We start from the raw sequence: 25,909 nt of genomic DNA, 5'->3' as shown, positions 1-25,909 counted from the left end.
CCCAGCAGAGCCACAATGAGGGACAAATACTCGGAGCCAAGGCAATCCGACTGGGAAGAGAGGAACTGGACTGTTGCACAGCTCTGGAGGGACACGGGTCTAAAAGATCACCTGTGAGTGTCTGTGCCCAATCCGACTCCTGTGCCACAGCCCCGGCCCAGTGCAGCTCCAGGGCGCGGACGGAGTTTGAGTGAGAGACTAATCTGTGTCTGTGTTCGGCTGAATTATACATATGGGTCGAGGTCAGGAGAGGCCTTCCAGTCACAGTCTGAACAAACACACAGAAACATCGCACTGTATTATCTGCACTTTATTAAACCTGGGAATTGGTCTTAAAAAACGACATGAACCAATACTGAACGAGACAAACACAAAGAATGACAATCGCAGGAGCCACGGGCCCCCAGGGGACACGGCCCTCAGCTTCCTCAGACGCAGCACAGCGCTAAGCTCTCGCCGGGGTGTGCATCGGGGAACCACACACACCTGACAGCCAGCACAATGTCCTGCTACACACACACCCGGTCAGAGGCTTTCGCTCGCTTCTCGGTCAGGACATGATCAGTATCTGAGCTGATCTGTCACAGAATGACGGGTAAGGAAAAAACTGACAAAACAGTCCCTACTGGGTTAAATCCTGCCAACTGAGGTAGTGTTTAGTATAAAAACAAACAAGAGAATCTTCAGTCGATTTAGAACTGTCATCAGAACACAAGCACGGCCGTTTATTCTGTTACTGTGTGATAAAAAAAAAGTTAAATATTCATTAAAGCTTCATTCTACAATCACTGCAAATCTGTAAAAGAGTTAGTGTTGGAAATCTGACGGGAACGAGTCCGTAGCAAACGATACAAAAGGCTTGCTTGGTAGTTTCACTGTGTGTAGTAAGCATCAACGCCCGAAAGCACGTCTCTCTCACCTGCCTTAAAAACAAACGCACGCACGCACACACGGGCAACGAACAGCAGCGCAGTTACAGTGGGGGCAGGTCAGTAGCCGTCAAACACCGCTGAGGACGTCCGTTAATCAAACGTCCCGGGATGGTGGGATGTGGCAGTTCTTTCCTCCAAACGACCAAAAACAGCCTCCAAAACACCTGAATAGGATAATCAAGGGTTTTTGTTTCCCCTTTTGGTTTGGTTTCTCCTCCTCTTCCTCTGGCTGGTGTCACTCCTGAACGCCGGGCACAACACCGCAGCTCCACCGGCACGGGGGATCCAAATGCCCGGACCCCGAGGACACCGTCACCCTCCTGTAAACTTGAACTCCAGACCGAATAAGGCTTCCCTTTGAAACGAGAACTTCTCCACCTACTTCTTGTGTCCCTTTTATATAAACACTGCGGGGAAGAACAACAAACAAATGGGTCCCCCCCAAAACAAAACGAAACAAAACACACATTTAAGCGATCGAGCTGGCTATGCACTGTACGTCCACAGCGAGCTTTAAGACGTGTCCTTCATCTCACGAGTCAGTATTTCTGCCTCAGACAGTCGGCAGCGGCTTGGCGTCGCTGTGCTTTTCCTCCCGGGACGACTCCACGGCTGGACTGCGTGTTCCGTGTTCATCCACAGATCAACGAGGCTCTGACTGCAGGACCCCCGTGTCTCGAGGTCCCTCACGGGAAGATGTTTCCTGACTCGACAGCACCAGCCACTTCCTCTCGCTTGCAGCCTGGGAGCGGTTACATCCTGGGGGGGTTTGAGCACTTACAGACCCCCCCCCCGCACACTGCAGGGTCCCGTCCCGCTGCGGGGGGGGTTGGGACGGTGCCGCGCGGAGAGACGCTACAGCAGTATCTGGGCGACGTATGGGGAGTGGGTGCTCGCCACGGCCGCCAGCAGGGGCAGGTCATTGGACTCGATCCTGGGGACGGAAAACAAACACAAACTTAATTAGCACTGATAGACAGCAGGGTAGAGAGACAGACAATCCTTAAAGGGCTGTATTAATTAACATCCGCCCCATCGTGCTCGTTTGGTGTCCATTAATAACTAAGTGATCAAGGATCCTATCCAGTCTGTTTTTGAATGTTCCCAAATTGTCTCTTCAGCCACATCGCTGGGGAGTTTGTTCAGATTGTGACGCCTCTCTGTGTGAAGAAGTGTCTCCTGTTTTCTGTCTTGAATGCCTTGAAGCCCAATTTCCATTTGTGTCCCCGGGTGCGTGTGTCCCTGCTGATCTGGAAAAGCTCCTCTGGGTTGATGTGGTCGATGCCTTTCATGATTTTGAGCTTTTGAGCTCTAACTAGTGCATTGTACAGTCTGAACATCACTGCCCTTGCTCTCAATTCTACACTATTGACAATATACCCTAACACTGTTTGTCTTTTTTATTGCTTCCCCACATTGTTTTGGATGGAGAAAGTGAGGAGTCCACATAGACTCCTATTACTCCTCCTTTTACTGTTGCTATTATTCTTCTTAAGTGCAGAATTCCTGAGCACTTCCCGTGGGGGTCCCACGGGTCCACACCTCTGAGGCCCTCAAGCTCCTCCTCCGAGCTCTGATGTCACTCAAGTGTTAGTCGGGGCGTGGCTCAGCGACGGGGGCGGGGCTCAGAGATCCACAGAGAGAGATCTTTGTTCTTCCTGTGGCTTCCACACATTCATTTGTGCAATTTGTGCCCGTTACTGTACAGCGTGTCAGATAAAAAAAAACACAATACGTCATTTAAAAGCGTCCTACGAAAGGACCAGACTGACACTCACCCCAGGACGACACCTAGCTCCCGCACGTGCACGCGGGTCTGGCCCTTCAGGTACTCTGACAGCATCTTGCTCTTGAAGTAGATTTCCTGCAGCCGGTCCTCCAGGTGCATGATGACCTGAGACACAGAGGGACAGAGACAGGACGAGGATGGCATCAGAACAGGTCTCAAAAGAGAGACAAACAATTACCTAGTAAGAAAATGAATAGTGTTAAATTAGGGAACAATAAAAACTGCTGGGCATTGTCATTTCAAACATCTGTGCAGTGGAGAAATGCAGGTCTGGCGTGTGGGGACGCTGCTTCTCTGCACGGGATTCCCACCGTGCCCAGTGTGTGCGCAGTGAGGAGTGCGGATTTGGGGGGTACGTACGAAGTCGGGGGACAGGCCGAGCTTGGACAGCTGCAGGATGGACAGCAGCAGGCCGGAGACCAGGCTGGACACCAGCACGTCCTTCCCCAGCTTGCTGGAGTCCATCACCCTCCTCTGGCTGGTGGCCACCTGCACCGTCCACTTGTCTGTGTCGGCGACGATGCACACGGCCTCCGCGATGGGCTCGTCCAGTGCCGGGTGCTGCGAAAACATGGACACGGACGTCAGACACGCCACAGGGCTCGCAACACGCTACATCTTTATCTTGACTCGGTTAAAGCAGACTTCTCAATTTGGGAAGCAATATCACAATTCTCAATGTTATCATTCCCCCCAACGGACTGTGAGGTGTGTGTCCGGCGTGCCGTGGGCCGGGCGCTCACCAGCATGGCGTGGTCAAGGTCGGCGGTGAGGCGCTGTCTGAGCCGCTCGTCCGACGCGGCACCATGCAGGACGAAGTCAGGCAGGTACTGCGGACAGTAGCCACCCAGCAGGGAGTGGCCGAAGTTGGTGACGTGTGGCTTACTGACCGTCTCCATCCTGGAGGGGAGAGAGGGGAGGTCTGAGACGCGGCACAAACACACACTCGGGCGGGATAGAGGCCTTCTTTATTTATTTTTTGTGTAACTACTAGGAGTTTGTGAACAGAGGGTGCAGAACATTTCTTTGACAGACCGATACCGGTGCCAGAGATCAGGGGCGGTACCTGGGCAGCGGCAGCTCGTACTCCTCCTGCCGGTGCTCCCCGTGCGATGCTCCCGTCTGGCTGTGCGACCCGCCCTCGTCCCCGCTGTCTCCCAGCGCGCTGTCCGAGCTCTTGTTGCGGGGAATGTCCCCCAGCACCCCTGTGATGGACGCCATCCTCTTGCCATGTCCCATCGCCTCCCTCTCGGCTGGAGACGCCCCCCCGCCCGCAGGCCATGGTCTCTCCCCTCCCTCACCTCGCTGTCCCCCCTGTTCCACCGCCCGTCTCCTCCGTGTCTGCGCAGGGGAGGCCGCATTCCTGTCTGCCCGGCTCGAGGGCGTGTCTCGACCCTGCGCCAGGAGGGCCCCGGGGGGTTCCCCACAACAGGGGGCGCTGGGGGAGGCAAGGCAACAGGGAGATGGAAACACACCGTCAGGGACGCTGTGGGCGTCGTCTGAGTGGAGTCTGACATCACTTCCTTCCCTGTCCAGCTCGTCCCGGATTCGCCGGTAGCTCCGGTCCAAGTCCCTGTGCCGGCTCTCCAGGTCCGAGTCCGGAGACTCTGAGCTGCCGATGCGGAACTTGACCCGGTGCAGCAGGGGGCTGTGCTGAGCGGCTGGTCCAAGCAGAGGCACGGCTTGGGGGGACGACACGGACGCCTCCCGCCCCAACAGGCGGGCGTCCGCGGGCGTGGCCAAGGACAGGCCGAGCAGGAAGTCTCTCTGTGCCGCCACTGGCTGAGACACCGCCGCCTCTCGGCACGGTGCTGGACTCGGCTCGGCAGCAGCCGGCGGAGAGATGGGGCGTGTGTCGGGGGAGTCCGAGCAGGAGTCTGCCCGAGGGGCGTCCGACGGCCCATCTGGCTCGGCCCGGTCGCTGCGCACTGACACCACCACGTACTCCGACTCCTCCACCTCGCCCCTCTCCAGCGTGGTGTGGAACACTGGAGAACCTGGCATCGGCCTCGCCTCACACCCCACCATGGGCCCTGCCGCCGGCGCCGCCCCGGGGGTCGGCATGTTCTCCTGCAGGTGGGAGCAGCGGATGAAGTAGGTGAGCACGTAGAGCACGCGCTGCACCAGCTCCCGGCGCCGGCCCAACACCACGGTCCGGGACAGCCGCACCGGCGAGCCGATGGCGCCGTACAGGTCACCTGCAGCACAGACACAAAGACAGCGGGCGTTACTTCAGTCCTGGAGGTACCCCCATAAATAAAATAAACTCAGCACTGAATTGGGGCTGTTCAAAAACACCAACCAGCGTTCTTCACAAATAAAAACCTAAATAGAAAACTGTTCTTAGAGAAGAACTCAGCTCAACGAATACATTGGGAGCATTTCCACAGACAGCCACACGGTGGCAGTATGCATTCAGCACAAAAGATCTCCACCCACACTCACCCAGCTGGGCCCAGAGGGGGTTGTATGGGTGGGACTTGGCCAGCAGGTCCACGGATCGGGAGGTGTGCTTCTCGGAGAAGACCCTGACAGGGCTGTGGTCGCTGGGCATGACGGTGGGCACCCAAGCCAGGTGGTAGGTCAGGATGGCGGTCAGCAGGGCGGACAGGAACCTGCGGATGAACGAGGTGCTCACGAGAGGCAAGAGCCAAAACACAACACACAAGAAACCCTGTGCCCGTTCACCTTCACCCAGTCTCTCGACCGCAACACCAGGTTTACAAACAGCAACCCGGGGTCTCGACCAACAGCAGCTCTATTAGTGTTAATAACGCACCATTAAAGAACAAACCTGAAATGCCCTAAAAAATAAATCAAACCGGTGCTGGGACGGGACAGGGTGGAGGCAGAGACTCACTGGTTCCTGGAGGCCTGCTCCGCCAGCGCAGTGAGCTCCCCGATGAAACGCCGGCACAGTTGGGCCCGCCCGGCGCTCTGCGACGTCATGGTCAGCCACACCGGCTCCGGCACACGCGGCGCCCTGTACAGGCTGCAGATGGTCATCCTGCCCCGGGGAGAAGAGCAGACACAGCGCAGAACAATATTAATCCTACTGACGTCCTGCCTGGTCCAGGGAGAGAGAAGACATTGCAAACACGGAATAGTATTTCAATTATTGTGATCATCTCTATTGCCACTGGCTCTTTTTCATTGCGTTTCAGGGAGACCGGATCCATGACCAAACTAAGCGGAGAAAACATCCCGGGGGGGCAGGGAGGACACCTGTGGCAGTGAAGACAACTCGCTAGATCGTGTGAAGTGAATGAGCTTCACTAGAGACTGTGAAACCCCTGAGTGAGGTCAGGTAGACCAGACACAGAGAAGTCTGTCTCAAACCCCGTTCACTCTGCAGCGTCTAATCGCAGCCCCTTCGAGATTTCGGCACCAGAGGCCCTTCCTGACGGGGCCAAGAGCCCGGTGATCTGAAACCTCAGCACCACTGGAGCGCTACTCAGCACTCACACCCTCCCTGGAAATGGACAACCAGCAAGCTCGAGTTACCTGGAATGATCCCGGCCCCGCACCTCGCTGAAATATCCTGGCAACTGCGGAAACCGCCCCAGACACTGGAGATGGTGACTGCGGACGGCCTCGGCACTTTAAATGCAGGGTTTCACCAGGGTAACAAGCCAGCTCAGGTTACCCCCCAGGTTTAAGATATACATCGACCAGCCATATTGTATCCATGAACACAAAAAAACATAAATAAATAATGAAAGGATCAAAGGGCAGAAGGAGGGACCCCAGTGAGGCAGGGAGGGCAGGAGAGCAGACCGGTGAGCACGCCCCACCCTGACTGGCTATTTAACTAACAGGGTTGCCTGGAGGTCATCAGGAGCCCAGTGACCAGGGAGGGGTCCAGTACTAAAGCACAGCGATCATGCCAGGGGCCTCTGGCGTATTTATAGCGCCTCGCAAAACCAGTGTAGCATCCCCCCCCGAGAACATCAGAGACTTTACAAATGAGAGGAGGAAATGCGAGCCATCGCCAGTTTAAGATTTCCACGGCCCCTCTCCGCCCCTCCACTCGTCCCTCTCTCGGCGAGGACACAATCTCGTCCCTCACCTGAACTCCCCGAGAGCGTCCATCACCCGACACAAGTACAGCTGGACCCGCTGGCTGGACTCCGCCACCTTCCGGCACGAAATCATCGCCTGCGACACAAAAGACAAGCAGGGGGATTACACCAGAACGGCACAATGACAAAACATCCCCCGTGTTACACAACCGCTCTCATGAATGGGCGTCTGTCACGGACACTTGGCTTCTGGCCGCTTCCAATGTTTAAACTCAAACAAAGGCCGACACTGGAGATAACCTGTTACCAGAAACTAGGTCACCCGACTGAATCTGCCACTTAAACGGGTCAAAAGGGCAAGAATGCCAGGTTCTCTCAGATCTCCTCCAACCGGTTCTCTCTGCAAGACTCCGCTGCAGTGTGTGTGTGTGGGGTGTGTGTGTTGGGGGTGTGTGTGGGGGTGTAAGTTCTTCATTTGATTGGTTCTGCTTGCAATTGTACCTCTGGGCTTAAAGACAAGACGAAAAAGACAACCGACCACTAAATAAATACACAGGCGCAAACGCACAAGCACCCGCCTGGACCGTACCTTCTCGATTGCGGTCTTCAGCTTGTTCATGTGTGACTCAAAGAGCGGGAAGTGGGAGAAGAAGAAGTCCTGGAAGACGCAGCTCTCCTCGTCCGTCTCCGGGAGAGAGAAAATGGTGCTGACGGCGATCTTCTTCCTGCGCACCATGGCCGGGTTCGAGCCACACGTCTCGTCCGACAGGCTGAAGGTCTCCTCGTTACACCTGGGTGGAGGAGGGAACGTTAGGTCTGCGGGACTGTGGTCAAGTTAGTGGCGCATGGTTTTCCCAATGTGATCATGAACTGATGTGACGTTAGGAGTCTGTTGCTAGATGTTAAAATGCAAGTCTGAGCACCTGAGGACGTGGGCGGGGCTTAATTCTAGTCCACCGGTAGCAATAGTTTTCATTCATTTATTGATTGATTTTATGTTGCCCTTCTCTCTTGTTGCTTGCAAGTCACTGTGCATGTGTGTGTGTGTGTGTGTGTTTGCGTGTACAGTGCAGTTCTCACCCACGGGGCACGGGCCCGTTCTCCAGGCTGGTGGTCTGGCTGCGCAGCCAGCGCCTCTGGTAGCTGCTGGCACAACTGCTGGAGAAGGAGCTGTTGGGCGAGGGCAGCGGGGTGACCAGCAGGCTGCTGAGAGAGGCTGCGGCACAGGAGACACACGGTTAACACACAGAGACAGAGAGACACACAGTTAAGACAGAGAGAGAGAGAGAGACAGAGACACAGACACAGACAGACGCACACTGCCACCCTACCACTCCCCCCCAGCCCCTCACATGAATCTCTCCAGTGCTGATGCTAACTCACTCTCTCACCTGAGCGGGCGATGCCGCTGTCTCCGTCCTCATTGTGTCCTCGACTGGGCATGTCCACAGGCGTACTGTGAGCTGAGAGGAAGAAAGAGAGAGAGAGAGAGAAATGACAACCTGTCTTTACTCGTTTGTCTTTTCCTGTCAACACTTTGCCCCACCAACACCCCCCGGCAAACGACAACACGAGCCAAAAGCCACAGCACTCCCTGCGCCACTACAACAACAATCACGACAACGACAACAACAACAAACCATTCCTGCTTCCAACACAGAGGATAAGATGAGTGCAGATCAGAAAAGGCCCCGATCAAGAGGCAGTGAGAGCAGCAGCCATGAAGGGACAGGATGATTGTTTATTTTATTCCCCATGGATGATCTCTGGACAATGAAACTGTGAACAGGAACACACACTCACGCACACGCATGCAGGGGTCTCTGTTTGTAGGAAACTTTGAATTTGTTTTTGAACAGCCATCTCCACAGTGGACGTGACAATGGGGAGACACAGGCAGTGTGTGGGCGATGTGCAGACGTGACACACAGCTCAGGGGACGGGGACACAACTGTGAACCTGCATGTGCAGCCAGCCCCCGACTCAGGACAGGGTAGACAGAGCTGTCGTTTTTGTTCGTTTATTAATTATTTTATTGTGGTTTCCTTTTCCTCAAATTGAGTTTGAGCCCCATCATATTAAACTGCAAACCTCTGTCTCAGGCTCACAAACCGCCGGGGCCGAAGAATAGAAAACTACCACCACTAATAATCAAAATCATCATCATGGTTTCAGGTTAAACAGCAGGGCTTCCCCAGTCTGTCTCTAAGATGCCGTCAGGTGCGTCTCACACCAGACTCTGCCTGGGCACTATGCACTCAATTATTTATTTTTTAAATGAAAATTCAGAGTTTGTAGAGCTTGAACAAACACACATAACACATAATGAACAAATCCAGCACTGTGAGAGCGCCGAGTAGCAAGGGGAACACATACACACGCACAGACACGCATGCACAGACACGCACACAGACACAGTAGTGCGCGCCAGGTGTCAACCCCCCTCCCCCTCAGTTTCGACTGCACCTCAATAAAAGGTTTACCCTCCTCCCCGCACCAGGGTTCAGAGCAGATAGCAGCCAGAGCTGAGTAAACACCACTCTGTTTGTTCTTCCAGGAACAGGGCGATCAGATAAAGACACGAACCCCAGCGGTGCACGACACTGACATCCCAGAGGCCGGAGCACTGAGAGCCCTGGGGGCCCAGGCCTCACACTGAGGACAAGACAGTGTCCTGGTGAACAGAGCTGTGTTTATACTGCGCTCTAGTCAGCGTGATAAAGGCATCGACCGAGTTAATAACTCATGACGTGAAACTGCAGTGTTTTATTTGCATATATGTTTTGCCGTGCAGTAGGATCGCAAAATAAGCAAAACAAAGGTCTGTACAATGGGGGTGGGGGCATGCAGTCAATAGGGGTGCTGTGCTGTACTACAGCGGGCTCTGCACTCCACACACAAACCAAACCTGCAAAGAAAGAGGCGCTGCGGACGAGCCGGAGCGGGGGTGCGTCGGGGGGGGGCGGCCGCCCGCCGTACAGCTGCACGAGTCCTGAAAGAGGCACGGGGGGGGTCACATGGTCACACGGCATGGCCGGGAGCCAGCGAGAGCACAGACACCGGAGCAGAGACACACGGCAACTCACACACAGACAACACTGACGGGAGAGAGGCAGCCCGGCAAAGGTGGGCTCGGTCAGTCTCACCTATGCTGCTCCCGCTCCTGTACCCCCCCAGGCCGCTGTGGCTCGGGCACGATTTCCCCGACACCGCGTCCTGGCTGATGTACTCGAAGCTGTCCTGCAACCTGCGGAGGCAGAACATCAACACTGACTTCACATCACTCCACAGGCCAGGAAAACGTCCAGGAGTTCGATCAAGACGGGGGACAGAGGCGCTCTTACGTGTTTGTGCTTCCGGTCGAGCCACCCACTCTGGCGGAGAACACTTTACTGATCATCAGCTGGGGGGGGGAGCTGTGAAGCAAAAAACAACAAATAAACCAGTCAAAATAAAATGGCAAGAACAGAGGCACATCAGTGAACACGTGACTTTACAGACACGGGGCAGCCAACCCTGTACCCGAGGGAGAGGTGCACACAAACATGCAGGTTCACACGGGTCTCACGTCATGAAGCCACGGGCTTCGAACACAATGCACGACCCACTCAAGCCCTGTAAATGGTCGGCCGGCGGAGTGGTCCTCACCGGATGAAGTGGATCTTCAGCGTGGAGCCGCGGTAGCTCATGGCCACGGAGCCGAACATCATCTCCCCCAGCATGTTGACATCGGAGGCCGGCCTGGTGTACTGGGACAGAAACGAGACAGTGAGCACAGCACCCCCCCGTCACTCAGACAGGCTTTTTACTCTTGTTCAGTTTACAAGAACACAAAGTAATTCAGGATAAACAGTGTGAGGATGGAGAGACAGACAGAGAGAGACAGCAGCTCATAAAGACGACGACAGACTCTACCTGGAACCTGGGTTGAGCCTCCCTCTCGGCAGGCGTTGCCGGCGATGGCGAGCCCTGCGGTCTGATGGTGCAGGCGCCGCTGCGGTTCGCCTGACAGCACTTGGTGTAACTCGTCGGTTTAGTCTGACTGTCGCTCCCATTGTTCTACAGACAGGCACACACAGGAACAAGGCCGCAGAGTTAGTCTTCTGTGGTAGGTCACTACATGCCTTGGTAGGACACACTCCAGCAATGGAGAAGAATACAGTTACTATGGGCTGAGATGAAGCGAGAGATTGACCACTTAATCAGCTAAGAGACGCAGAGAAATGTCTGAGAGACTACAGATACAAGAAAAACACAAAAACACACAGATTACAAAAAATAAACAAAGACCTCCAGCTCCTCCCATCTCAAGACTGGCACCCACTGCCGCTGGGTGGCAACAGTGTGTACAGGTCTGCGGTGTCCCAGCTTATCACACTGCGCCGTATCTCACACCTGGCTGAAATAATCAACAGCTGATCTGGTGGGTGCAGGAACGACGCGTGACTCGATGGGACAGGATAAAACGTCTGCACGTCACATGTTCGCCACAACTTCCTTGATTTCCTTCCTCTACAAAGCCAATCAGATGCTGAGAATGAGGCGAGAGTTTGCCCCCCCTCCCCATTCATGTGATAATTACGATCCCTGTTACTCAAGACTGGCTGGAGCGCTTTTAACTGCCCCAGCTGTCATAATTCCCAGGGCAAAGGTCACACATGTACTTGCACTTTCCCAGGTCATAAATGATTTGCATCTCCCTCCCTCCCTCAGCACAGTATTTTTCCTAGCAATGTGTTTGTGTCGCCGGCTGTACGTCTCATTAATGCCACACGTGACTGTCTTCAGCGCACAATGGGCGCTGGAACAATGGCAGTCATGTGCCTGTGACACGCTGTTGACTAGAGGGCCCAGGCAGGCCGAGCGGAGTCTGGAAGAGGGTCCAGAGCTGGAGCAGAAGAGGAGGAGGGGGATTGTTGTAATGGGGAGTGTGTTTGCAATGTCCGTCTGACTGGGAAAGCTGACGCACACGCACAACAAATATTCTGCTGCAACCTCGGTCTCCGAGACAGAGCGACACCGAGGAGATCGGCACTTACACCTCAAGCACAGCTGTGTGTGTGGGCGTGTCCGTCTATATCAGCACATTCTGTCTCGGTGTGTGTGTGTGTGCACGCACAAATTAGAGAAATATAAAGAAAGTGTGAGAGAAGCTGCTCTCTCTCCCTCTCTCACAGGTGAACCCATCTCTCCCTCCTTCTCTGGACTCATCCACACTCCGATCTGCTCGATCTGCACCCCTCCCAGAAAGCCCCATGCCCAGCAGTGGAAGATTGCCCGGCCCTGGACGGCTGACACGAGCTGGCGTTAATCACTCCGACCCATTTATTCAGAGCAGCAGCTGATCAGTCTGGGCTGTCATGGGACCCGCACAGCGTGGATTACACAGCATGTGATATTTTGCACCTCAATGAGAAAGGGTGCTTGCACAGGCCAACTTCATTCAAGTGTTGCTTTTTTTTTATATAGTCACTACAATTTATTTTTACCCCTTAATAGTGTCTTACATGTGACTCTGCTCGCTGTCCTGCACTGCTGGGGAGGACACTGCTCAGGGGACAGGCTCAGATACACTGGTCCGGGTTCAACAGACACCTGATGATTATCAGCCCACACAGAGAGCTGCTCCGATGCATTGATCTTTAAATAAACAACTAAATCCATAAGAACTGGATCCAACGCGTCTTTCATGCACAGTTGTCGAGAGAGTGAGAGTGAGGAGAAAGGAGGACTAAGGACCCAGAAAACTGTCCTGAATCTGTTCTTGCATAGGATCTGATGCCACAGTGTCAAGTTTAAAAAAAACACCCACCAGCAGCAAGCGAAGCAGACACCGCATCCCAAACACAAACACAAACGCAACAGAGCGGCAAACCGCCACGCAGGGCTGCAGAGTTTACACAACAACGTGCGTCTGTTTGTTAAGGGAAACGTCCCTCAGTCCGAACAGTGGTTTGAACAAAGGAGCCATTCAGCGCCTCTGGCAAGAAAGGGGAACGTCGAAGAATCAACAAACATGCAGAACTGAAACGGAATTATGTGGCCTCATGAATCTGAGATGGACGTGAGAAAACACTGATGTTTGTCAGATGTAAATAAACAGGTATCATTGTGACCTGGTAGAGAGAGCACACATTTTCTGCACAAAATGTATTTTACAAAAACGCACACAAAAAACAACACAAACAACTAAAAATATGTATAAATATACAGTTACAAAAACAGCCCCTATGTACACATAGCAAACAACAACTAGATTTGTACCGAAACTCTCTGGGCTGGGGTGGGGGGTTATTAAAGGCAGCCAATGAGGTTGAGCTGGGGAAGCGGACCCAAACCGAGTCAGGGGGTATCTAGAACATCGTATAAAAGCGTATTATCAAGGTAAACATTGTTTATCTGAACACCACCGACACATGCAGGCGCCGGGCCGCAGCGGACTCTTACCTGAGCCGAGGCGTCGACGGGGCGGACGGCTTTGGAGTCGAACAGGACCTGTCGCCCGCGCTTCTCGCAGTCCTGATACACAATCAGACGGATCTGCTCTTGGGCCAAATCGGACGACACCCAGCTGAGGAAGACAGACATACAGATGCATCAGTTAAACTACAACAAGAGACCGGGCATATACCATTTTAAAAGGATATACTGACTAGACAGTTGACCATACATGACCAGAGTTACCCCAGCACTTTTCGCATGCACTGGACACTTGGGGCACTGAGGCAAACTGCAGTACCGTCACACATTCATCAGACACTCATATCTTGGACTGAACTTTCAGGCAGTCAGCCCGTGGGTTTGGATTGGATCATATACTTCTTGACCAAATGCCAAGCAATGAGGGATGAAACGCTGTCTTTGAATCCCATGGCCATGTCAGTGTGAGCCAAGAGCGAAACCCGACGCCAGCAGCACCGGTGCGCCAATGAAACATCGACTTCCACCTCAGCGTCCTAGACGGAGGTAAACATATATCTAGGAATTGCAATACGCACAATTCTGCGTGCAAATTGAATACAATCAAGGCTATCAGAGATAACAGCCGCCTGTTTTGTGTGAAATGCTTTTGATGTCATGTTTGATAAGCACAGATCAGTGTGAGATACAGGTACACTGTATCAGATCACTGTCCCATGCTTTCCACAGCTACTGGAGTAAAGGTCACATCAGACAGTGGTCAGATTTGAACCCCTTCAGGATCACATGAAACGAAATCATCTCTGTGTAACCCATCTGTAGACCCGGGAATATGAAACATTTAGTGCACACAAGCAAAATAAAAAGAAACTTGTCTAAATCCACGTGAATCGCTGGAACCAGCCACTTCCCCTTTTAAGATAAATACCCAAATCAAAGCAAGGACCTCGAGAGGGGAAATCACTTGTAAAACCATGAAAGCGCTGACATCTCAACAACGTGATTGCAACCCCAAGGCACACAAGTTCAGGCAAGCAGATGAATCAGCCCGAGGAGCTGGTCAGGAGCTACAGTGTGACAACGCAGCGTTTCGCAACACGCCTCATCCCAGCGGCAGACGATACTGTTCACACAACAGCACTACCTTCATTTCTCCCTACGACCCACGCTGCCACGGGCATGTGACACTGACTGACCAGGCCTCCGCCCCGGTGTCATCGTGTCCCAGACTCCTCAGTGTTGGCCTCGGGCACATCATGTGCCTCTGAGCTGTCCTGGGACGTGCGTGTCAGCCTGACAGTTCGGTTTCCTCCTCCTCCTCAGAGAGAGAGAGAGAGAGAGAGGGAGGGAGGGACCCCCATGCCGGCCGAGGGGTGGCCCAGCTCGGTTTCCTTCCCACGTCTTTACATCTTCAATAATGGAACAAAACGGTTTACGGCAAAAGAACGCCGCATTTATCAGAAGTGTCAGTAAAATACATGTTCAATGAACTCCTCCTGATCTACTTCAGAGGTTTTAATAGCACGATAGAATATTATTTGAATGAAATGATTATTTCACTAATTCAAGAAAAACTGGACACACCTATTTGCAACTAAGTGCAGCAGCGGCCGTGCAGCACAGTTAACGGGCGGCCCATCCCTTTAAATCGAGCTTCTGTGGACGAAACGCGGGGTTGAAAACGTAAACAGATCGTAAGATTATATCACACTCGGCGAGATACGGGAGATGTTGACAGAGTGTAAACTGAACCTGAGGAAACGCTGATGGATTGTATTGATCTTTTTATATGCAGGGCGAGAAGACAGTGATGCAAACAACGTAATTTAGAAATATAATAAGATCATAAGACAGTGTCCAGTCGAGAGGAGCCCATTCGCCCCATGGTGCTCGTTTGGTGTCCATTAATAACTAAGTGATCAAGGATCCTATCCAGTCTGTTTCTGAATGTTCCCAAATTGTCTCTTCAGCCACATCGCTGGGGAGTTTGTTCAGATTGTGACGCCTCTCTGCGACACAACAGTCTCTAATGACACAGCGGTCATATGCAGTATGTTTGTGTATAAAGCAATGCTTCCATACAAAGTGTTGCTTCCCCTCCACTCAGCTTCAGTTCCGGCCTCTGGTATCGGCCCAGACAGGGGCGTCTGTGACCGGCAAGCGACGGCAAGACAGCTGAGCCCCGACACTGCTGTCTGCAGGGTGGTGCCACAGAGTCTCTTTGCAAATCAGAAGTCCACACACACACACACACACACACACACACACACACACACACACCAGTGGTCTAGAGATCAAATAAGCAGGCGTACTACAGGGGCCAAAGGTAACGCTCCCACACTATTGCCCATAGGACACCCACCGCCCCCTGCTACACGTTACACAGTTCTTGCTGCCCTTAACATGTTCTTGCTCCCGTGTGACACTCTGATTCCGATAGACACCTTTTGGTCTTGCTTTGATATTGCTTTGTCCCACATGACACTTTTTGGTTGCGTAATACTTTGTTAACATACAACGGTTTGTGGTCAAATGACAGTTCAAAGGACTTCCTCCTCACCACACTTTGCATTGTTCCCTCACTGGGGTCGTATTTGCATATGATTTGGGTTATAACTCATGATGTGGAAACGGTAGAGTAGTGCAGGGTAGTGCTGTGAATGTTATATACTGTAGTACTGTTATAAACCTACACACTGCTGTATTATCAGTGCTTCTGACAGACACACATTTCTACATACATACAATCACGGACACTAACATGCCTGTTTATATACCACTAACGCTGTCCCCCACCATCACTCAAACTCTTCTGCTTTCCACTGCTACTACTTAGACAACGATCACACATTCAAACCTGCAAACCACCACACAAGATAACACACACAGTTCATTCTAATTTAAAATCCAATTAAGCAATTATATTTACAAAACAGTCATTGACTAAGTAATTCAGAAGACAGTCATTCAAACAAACAGATCTGCTGACACCCACATTCACAACTTCATATTTCACATTTCTGAATATAAACAATGTAGATGCAAAACAGTCATATCGCACTTCATGTCACACACGTCTTGCTCCGTCTGTGCGCACCCCCCGCCGCCCGGCTCAGCTGCACGACTGGCTGTCCTCCAGCAGCTCACACCCACAGCCCTGCCCCCCCGGGGCCCGGGGCGAGGTGCACTGCGATGCCAAGTCGTCTCAGACAAAGACACGGGTGCGACCGGCTGCATCATCATCGGCAGCTTCTCTACAAAACTCACGACCGCACTGTCACCAGCAACCTGGCAGGACCCACAACAGAAATGCTTCAGTATATCAGCTGCTGTACCTGGCGCGAGAGGACCCCCCCAGGGGCCCGGGAGCCAGGAGGGCCACCTTCCTGCTCCGCTTGATCTTCATGATGAAGAAGAGAAAACACGAACCACAGGAGAACACCTCCTGGGCCCCGGCGAGGTCCGAGCAGAAGACAGGGGACAGCGCTTCACAAACACAAGCGTTCCCCGTCGCCATTTAACGCTCAGGAGAATCACCGCACCCCCCCAGTGGCGTTCCTCGTGTCCGCGGAGGCACGGCGCTCCTCAGGGTCGGCCTGTGCCCGGGTCACTCCCATTGGATTCAGTCCTCTCTTCTCCGTTTGGTTTTCTTATCACCCCCCTCGACGGCGTTCTCTCTTGGCAGGGCTCGCTCAGTCAGGTGCTGGCTTGTGACGACGCGCCGCACCGAGGCGGGGGTGGGAGCTGGCAGCGTGCCGGGGGAGCGCGGCGCGGTGAGAGGAGCTCCCGTGGAGAGAAGGCCAGCGAACTCTTCTGCTGCCTCTTAGCAGAGTGCTGCCGAGCCGCCCCACACTGCAGGGTGTATTGATTCACAGGAACCACAGGCCCTCACGTGCTCCTTATGAGCAACAGCCACACTTTTTATGACTCTCTCTCTCTCTCTCCCTCCCTCCCTCCCTCCCTCCTCTGCAGGGAAGCAAAGTTGTGCAAACAGCAGACACAATGCCGCAGACAAACAGCTGGCATGCAGCCGGCCGTCACATGACGAGCTCACAGGAACCTTGCTGACATCGGCAGCTTTCGTGCCACGGAGCCCTTTCGCAGGGCGGCAGGAGGCTTCCAGCACAGCAGCCTCACTGACTGCACTTCATGCCACTCAGCCTGGACTCAGTCTCACCACCAACCCTCCCAGTGCAGCACAGACCAGGTTCCAAGCTGGTGCATTATTTATTAAACAAACTTCTTTCTTTTAATGAAAGCTGCACAAACCCCCCAGCCTGAGCGGGGTTGTGGAGTTGAAAGGGTTAAGAGAAGCAGCAGGACCAGGGGGAAGTTAGGGTCAGGGTTACCCTCCCAACGTCTACTCCTGGAGGGCGGGGGGACAGAGTGAACGAATTGGTTCAGTCAAGACAATGACAGGCTGCCCCAGGTAGACAGCAGCCGACGGCATCTGTTTTAGGATTCAAAGGCTCTCTCAGAAACGGCAGAAATAAAGCTCAGGCATCGGTCTGTGCAGCGTCACTGCGCACACGCTTGCCTCCCCACGGCCAGAAAAGTCGAAAGAGAAATAAGGAAGCAGTGAGTCAAGCTTTCGGGACAGACACATGCTTTTCCTTTCAATGCCACCCCGTGACCGGCTCTCAGCCCCGCCCAATCACAAGACTGAAGCGTTTCTTGTCCTTTCTTAAAATAAACAAACACAATGAGCTCCAGACAGACAGGCGTGTGGGTGGGTGTGGGTGCCGTCCAAAGTGCCACAAATCAACCACAGAACCGCAACGATTACACCCTGGCAAAGAACAAAAGTGTCTCAACTGAAACAATGATCATCAGCAACTTGTTGCTGGACAGAGAGAAGTATTTGTCTTAGTGGATTTACGCTGGACCTTAGAACTGAGCTGCCGAGCAACTTTGATTCTCGCAGGTTCAGATGACAGATAAAAACACACCAGAAAGACGGAAGGGAAGGGAAAGCTTGCCAGACTTGACAACGCAAGCTGTACATAGACAGGCCTCGGGTTCGACAGCCTCACGCGGTCAATACTGTGCAGACACGGCCAGTCGGTATTTAAGTAGGACACATTTTCCCTGAAAACGCCTGACCTGACATAAGCCAGTAGCCCTCAATTTGAGCACTTAAAAAAGCATTTGAGCATTTAACTGGTGCAGTGCCTCTCCGCGAGTCTGTGCGAGAGAGTGTGTCGGTGTGCGAGTGGGAGTGAGTGTGCGTTTGTCGGGGAGCCGCACCTTCACCCACAGACGTTCAGCAGTGCGGTCAGCGGGTCAGAGCTCAGGCCAAGCCTCTCTCAAATCCTATGGGTTGTGAGGAGGAGGAGGAGGGATAGGGGCACGACTTCTGTCCGAGAAATATTTTACCACCCACAATCGCAGCTCGGAACTGGAACGAGAAGAGCATGCTGTCTGTGCGACCTTTGAACCTCCGCCTCTTGCCAAACGGTTTACTGGAAAACAAAAGTGGCCTCCTCCTACTGACCTCCGACCAGAAGCAGAGCAGCCAGAGCACAGAGCCGCTGCGGGGGCAGGAGCGATGAGGCCGGAGCGTCTTTAAAAGCACTTTTTAAAGTGCTTTGCTTGCAAAACATTAGAGTTCAAGAGCCTGGCATCATTGTGTATTTAGCTTGAAACTCACAGATTAAAATAATAACAAAAGGCTCAGATTCGGCACACTGTGGGCCGTCTGTGGCTCCCAGCCCTCAGACCGGCGGGGCCGACCGCGCAGGTGTGCGGCGGACAACACCTCGAGAAGACGCGGCCGCGGGAGCTTGTGTTGGTTGGAACAGCTCTGTTTGTGTGAGAGCGCAGGGGCAGATCAGGGAAACAGAGAGACCTTATTCCCATGCCCTTTTTTTGGGGCACTCTCAGTCTCCCCCAGGGCAGTTTAGCGGGACACCCAGCTGCCCAGCCTTGTCCTTGGGCTCTGGTCGGGCCGCAGCTCCGAACGCAGCGCTGCAGTCTGTGCTCAGCTGTCTGACTCCACATCACCCGCCATGTTTTCCGCACACGTGCTTCCCTGCTGGCGTCCTTCAGCATGTGACCTCTTTCCCAGGCCCTGTGAAGTCAGGACACCCCCCCCCAGGTCAGCCTGGCACTTTCACAGCTACTGTACCGAGCGAGTGCACCTCAGGACACAGACAGTACAGTGTGGTAGAGTGCGGTATAGTGCAGTAGAGTGTGGTCATCAGCACCGTGTGGGGTGAGTGTCACCCAGTGAGGGAGGGATCCAGCCAACGAGGGGAGCCCCCGCCCTGAGAATGTGGTTGTGTGAGAAAGCGTCTAACCACACCATCGGGGTCGTGTTCATTAGCTCAGCGCGTCTGGGTCCAGTCTATTCCTGCTACAAACCACGATCGCTGTAAATCCTCACTGCAGCGAACACGTGTGCGTCAGCCGACAAGAAGCACGTAGGTGTCGAGTGCACTTCCCATGCTGTTCGCTCCAGAGGTCTGACCGGGAGCTCATTCATAGGGATCCACACCTTGGAGAGTAACTTTTAAAAAGATGGGACGGCATACAGTTAGTCATCAGTCCATCATCCCGGCACAACAGCTCATTTCCACCGCACTCACTCAATCTCCGGTCATTTCTCCACACGAGGGGCTCGTCACGCTAAAGGAATGTCGCCCGTGTCTAATTGCTCCGTAATGGAGAAGTTATACTCCACAATCAAAGTGCTTACGTTATCGGTCGTCAGCTCTGTTAGGACGCCCGCTAGTCAACTGAATCTCACATTGGGATGTTTAGCTGCGACAATGCGTTAACACGGAGGCTAAAGCACTCCCACACCTTTTAGAGACTCGCGAGCAAAAACTAAGAACATACGAACACAAACAAGAACTTATCATGTACAAGAATGTACGTACGCAGGGCTTCACTCTGTCACTCACCCAAAACAGGACATCTGATAATGACGCCTCCCACAATATCCAGTGATCATCGTGGGCTCACCTGTATTACACACTGCAGTCCTGCCTGGTTCTGGCCATTGCTTGTGAAGACATTTCTGCACCACGCTGGGCTGCAGTTTGCAATCTAGCGTCCTTCAGAGCATGCACTTCGTTGACAGACAATATGGGAATATAAAATAGTAGTAGTAATAATAACGGTACCACTGTGACAGCCTGGACCCGCAGAAGCAGCGTCATAATCAGCAACAGACATGAGACTGGTATTTAAATGATACATAGCTAGCATTTATTTCAGTTAAACAACACCGGCAGGTCTGGTGATCTGTACAGCAGCCTGTAGAGATACATGGCCAGCCCAGCTGTCCTATAGACACAGAGACACAGACACACAGAGACACAGGGACAGAGACACAGAGATAGAGACAGACAGACACACAGGGACAGAGACAGTCACAGACACACAGAGATAGAGACAGACACACAGGGACAGACACACACACGGACACACAGAGACACAGGGACAGACACACAGAGACACAGGGACAGACAGACACACAGGGACAGACAGACACACAGGGACAGGGACACACAGAGACACAGGGACAGACACACAAACACAGGGACACAGGGACAGACAGACACACAGACACACAGGGACACACAGACACAGGGTCACACAGGGACAGGGACACACAGACACACAGGGACACACAGACACACACAGGGACAGACAGACACACAGACACAGGGACAGACAGACAGACAGACAGACACACAGACACACACAGGCACAGGGACAGACAGACACACACAGACACACACACAGACACACAGGGACACACAGACACACAGGGACACACAGGGACACACAGACCCAGACACAGACACAGAGACACACGGACACACGGACACACAGACACACACAGGGACAGACACAGACACACAGGGACACACAGGGACAGACACAGACACACAGGGACACACAGGGACAGACAGACACAGGGACACACAGGGACAGACACAGACACACAGGGACACACAGGGACAGACAGACACACAGACACACACAGGGACAGACAGACGGACACACAGACACACACAGGGACACACAGACACACACAGGGACACACAGACACACGGACACACAGGCGCCTCTCGGCTCCGCACGGCTGCGCTCGGTGCTCTTTGTTGCGGCGCGTCACGTGTCTGTATTAATTGGTTGTAATTGTGATGGTGCCCGTGGAGGAGCAGCAGTAACAGTCCAGTGTCTGTGCGTCTCCACACGCACGCCAGCCGCGATGAAGCGCCTCTGCGCCGCGCAGCCTCGCCCTGTGCGCCCCGGCCGGACACTCACCCCGGAGCGGCGCCTCTGTCGGCCCTGGCCGCGGACGACGAGCAGGAGCCGGCGGGAGAGGATGCAGCGGCGCCGGCCCTCCTGCTGAAGATCCTGTGCAGCAGCGTGGGAGCCATGGCGCGGCGTCACGGAGCGCCTCTCTGCGGGGCCATGGCGAGAGCGGCTCGGCGCATCCTCCTCCTCCTCCTCCTCCTCCGCGGTCATGTGACGGGCCGCCCGGCGAGGGCGCAGCAGCCGCGGACAGCAGGCCCGGGGGGAGGAGTTGCGGCGCCCCCTGCCGGCCGCAGCGGGATCAATAGAGTGATAATGATTATTATTATTATTATTATTATTATTATTATTATTATTATTATTATTATGAGCCGCTTTAAACAAGGCCAGGAGCGCAGACCGGTGTGACGTTTATTTTTGAGGAACATTTTCAATTTATTCAATTAATATAAACAACAGCTAAGCCAATGAATAATGGCATCATATCTTTTCATGAGGATAATAATCATAATTTTGAGTAAAGCGCACAAACACAGCGTGTCTCACTCCTGTGTCAGGCGCCTCCGCCTGCATTTCACACCCCTGTGTTTCACCTGCGGCCGGGGTCTGCACTGCTCTCTGTGCGGCTACGTTTTAAGATCTCTTACTGAAACACATGAGGCACAGTGTGCGGGGATCAGACACAGTGTGCGGGGATGAGACACAGTGTGCGGGGATCAGACACAGTGTGCGGGGATTAGACACAGTGTGCGGGGATCAGACACAGTGTGCGGGGATTAGACACAGTGTGCGGGGATCAGACACAGTGTGCGGGGATCAGACACAGTGTGCGGGGATCAGACACAGTGTGCACAGTGTGCGGGGATCAGACACAGTGTGCGGGGATCAGACACAGTGTGCACAGTGTGCGGGGATTAGACACAGTGTGCGGGGATGAGACACAGTGTGCGGGGATGAGGCTGTGCGGGGATCAGACAGTGTGCGGGGATCAGACACAGTGTGCGGGGACGTGAGACAGTGTGCGGGGATCAGACACAGTGTGCGGGGATGAGACACATTGTGCGGGGATCAGACACAGTGTGCGGGGATGAGACACAGTGTGCGGGGATGAGGCTGTGCGGGGATGAGGCTGTGCGGGGATCAGACAGTGTGCGGGGATGAGACACAGTGTGCGGGGATGAGGCTGTGCGGGGATGAGGCTGTGCGGGGATCAGACAGTGTGCGGGGATCAGACAGTGTGCGGGGACGTGAGACAGTGTGCGGGGATCAGACACAGTGTGCGGGGATGAGACACAGTGTGCGGGGATGAGACACAGTGTGCGGGGATTAGACACAGTGTGCGGGGATTAGACACAGTGTGCGGGGATCAGACACAGTGTGCGGGGATGAGACACAGTGTGCGGGGATCAGACACAGTGTGCGGGGATCAGACACAGTGTGCACAGTGTGCGGGGATCAGACACAGTGTGCGGGGATCAGACACAGTGTGCACAGTGTGCGGGGATCAGACACAGTGTGCGGGGATCAGACACAGTGTGCACAGTGTGCGGGGATTAGACACAGTGTGCGGGGATGAGACACAGTGTGCGGGGATTAGACACAGTGTGCGGGGATCAGACACAGTGTACACAGTGTGCGGGGATCAGACACAGTGTGCGGGGATCAGACACAGTGTGCACAGTGTGCGGGGATCAGACACAGTGTGCGGGGATCAGACACAGTGTGCACAGTGTGCGGGGATTAGACACAGTGTGCGGGGATGAGACACAGTGTGCGGGGATGAGACACAGTGTGCGGGGATGAGGCTGTGCGGGGATGAGGCTGTGCGGGGATCAGACAGTGTGCGGGGATCAGACAGTGTGCGGGGACGTGAGACAGTGTGCGGGGATCAGATACAGTGTGCGGGGATGAGACACAGTGTGCGGGGATGAGACACAGTGTGCGGGGATTAGACACAGTGTGCGGGGATTAGACACAGTGTGCGGGGATCAGACACAGTGTGCGGGGATGAGACACAGTGTGCGGGGATCAGACACAGTGTGCGGGGATCAGACACAGTGTGCACAGTGTGCGGGGATCAGACACAGTGTGCGGGGATCAGACACAGTGTGCACAGTGTGCGGGGATCAGACACAGTGTGCGGGGATCAGACACAGTGTGCACAGTGTGCGGGGATGAGACACAGTGTGCGGGGATCAGACACAGTGTGCGGGGATTAGACACAGTGTGCGGGGATCAGACACAGTGTGCGGGGATTAGACACAGTGTGCGGGGATCAGACACAGTGTGCGGGGATCAGACACAGTGTGCGGGGATCAGACACAGTGTGCACAGTGTGCGGGGATCAGACACAGTGTGCGGGGATCAGACACAGTGTGCACAGTGTGCGGGGATTAGACACAGTGTGCGGGGATGAGACACAGTGTGCGGGGATGAGGCTGTGCGGGGATCAGACAGTGTGCGGGGATCAGACACAGTGTGCGGGGACGTGAGACAGTGTGCGGGGATCAGACACAGTGTGCGGGGATGAGACACATTGTGCGGGGATCAGACACAGTGTGCGGGGATGAGACACAGTGTGCGGGGATGAGGCTGTGCGGGGATGAGGCTGTGCGGGGATCAGACAGTGTGCGGGGATGAGACACAGTGTGCGGGGATGAGGCTGTGCGGGGATGAGGCTGTGCGGGGATCAGACAGTGTGCGGGGATCAGACAGTGTGCGGGGACGTGAGACAGTGTGCGGGGATCAGACACAGTGTGCGGGGATGAGACACAGTGTGCGGGGATGAGACACAGTGTGCGGGGATTAGACACAGTGTGCGGGGATTAGACACAGTGTGCGGGGATCAGACACAGTGTGCGGGGATGAGACACAGTGTGCGGGGATCAGACACAGTGTGCGGGGATCAGACACAGTGTGCACAGTGTGCGGGGATCAGACACAGTGTGCGGGGATCAGACACAGTGTGCACAGTGTGCGGGGATCAGACACAGTGTGCGGGGATCAGACACAGTGTGCACAGTGTGCGGGGATTAGACACAGTGTGCGGGGATGAGACACAGTGTGCGGGGATTAGACACAGTGTGCGGGGATCAGACACAGTGTACACAGTGTGCGGGGATCAGACACAGTGTGCGGGGATCAGACACAGTGTGCACAGTGTGCGGGGATCAGACACAGTGTGCGGGGATCAGACACAGTGTGCACAGTGTGCGGGGATTAGACACAGTGTGCGGGGATGAGACACAGTGTGCGGGGATGAGACACAGTGTGCGGGGATGAGGCTGTGCGGGGATGAGGCTGTGCGGGGATCAGACAGTGTGCGGGGATCAGACAGTGTGCGGGGACGTGAGACAGTGTGCGGGGATCAGATACAGTGTGCGGGGATGAGACACAGTGTGCGGGGATGAGACACAGTGTGCGGGGATTAGACACAGTGTGCGGGGATTAGACACAGTGTGCGGGGATCAGACACAGTGTGCGGGGATGAGACACAGTGTGCGGGGATCAGACACAGTGTGCGGGGATCAGACACAGTGTGCACAGTGTGCGGGGATCAGACACAGTGTGCGGGGATCAGACACAGTGTGCACAGTGTGCGGGGATCAGACACAGTGTGCGGGGATCAGACACAGTGTGCACAGTGTGCGGGGATTAGACACAGTGTGCGGGGATGAGACACAGTGTGCGGGGATTAGACACAGTGTGCGGGGATCAGACACAGTGTACACAGTGTGCGGGGATCAGACACAGTGTGCGGGGATCAGACACAGTGTGCACAGTGTGCGGGGATCAGACACAGTGTGCGGGGATCAGACACAGTGTGCACAGTGTGCGGGGATTAGACACAGTGTGCGGGGATGAGACACAGTGTGCGGGGATGAGACACAGTGTGCGGGGATGAGGCTGTGCGGGGATGAGGCTGTGCGGGGATCAGACAGTGTGCGGGGATCAGACAGTGTGCGGGGACGTGAGACAGTGTGCGGGGATCAGATACAGTGTGCGGGGATGAGACACAGTGTGCGGGGATCAGACACAGTGTGCGGGGATGAGACACAGTGTGCGGGGATGAGACACAGTGTGCGGGGATCAGACACAGTGTGCGGGGATCAGACACAGTGTGCGGGGATGAGACACAGTGTGCGGGGATTAGACACAGTGTGCGGGGATGAGACACAGTGTGCGGGGATGAGGCTGTGCGGGGATCAGACAGTGTGCGGGGATCAGACACAGTGTGCGGGGCCGTGAGACAGTGTGCGGGGATCAGACACAGTGTGCGGGGATGAGACACATTGTGCGGGGATCAGACACAGTGTGCGGGGATTAGACACAGTGTGCGAGGATCAGACACAGTGTGCGGGGATGAGACACAGTGTGCGGGGATGAGGCTGTGCGGGGATGAGGCTGTGCGGGGATCAGACAGTGTGCGGGGATCAGACAGTGTGCGGGGACGTGAGACAGTGTGCGGGGATCAG

The 25,909-nt window shown here is 54.4% G+C and overlaps 1 protein-coding gene across 3 annotated transcripts; it reads right to left on the bottom strand.

Moving 5' to 3' along the window:
- Positions 1–292: 292 nt before the first annotated feature.
- On the bottom strand, positions 293–21,636 carry fnip2 (folliculin interacting protein 2). 3 transcript variants are annotated; one of them, XM_066718018.1, is made up of 18 exons: positions 21,444–21,636; positions 13,191–13,314; positions 10,659–10,802; positions 10,392–10,492; positions 10,088–10,159; positions 9,890–9,990; positions 9,652–9,735; positions 8,135–8,206; positions 7,824–7,959; positions 7,333–7,534; positions 6,791–6,879; positions 5,582–5,728; positions 5,167–5,336; positions 3,788–4,919; positions 3,465–3,621; positions 3,082–3,282; positions 2,711–2,826; positions 293–1,866 (listed from the first exon to the last, which is right to left on the bottom strand). In XM_066718018.1, exons 1-18 carry the CDS (start codon positions 21,557–21,559, stop codon positions 1,788–1,790), a joined length of 3,243 nt encoding a protein of 1,080 aa, XP_066574115.1. In that variant the 5' UTR covers positions 21,560–21,636; the 3' UTR covers positions 293–1,787. The 3 variants fall into 3 exon arrangements, with proteins under 3 accessions (XP_066574115.1, XP_066574114.1, XP_066574116.1); XM_066718017.1 differs by lacking the exon at positions 21,444–21,636 and adding an exon at positions 16,499–17,109; XM_066718019.1 differs by lacking the exons at positions 9,652–9,735; positions 21,444–21,636 and adding an exon at positions 16,499–17,109.
- Positions 21,637–25,909: the final 4,273 nt, after the last annotated feature.

This window comes from Amia ocellicauda, chromosome 12, assembly GCF_036373705.1.
Source record: "Amia ocellicauda isolate fAmiCal2 chromosome 12, fAmiCal2.hap1, whole genome shotgun sequence".
NCBI classification, from domain to species: domain Eukaryota; kingdom Metazoa; phylum Chordata; class Actinopteri; order Amiiformes; family Amiidae; genus Amia; species Amia ocellicauda.
This window is presented reverse-complemented; position numbering and strand designations above follow the sequence as displayed.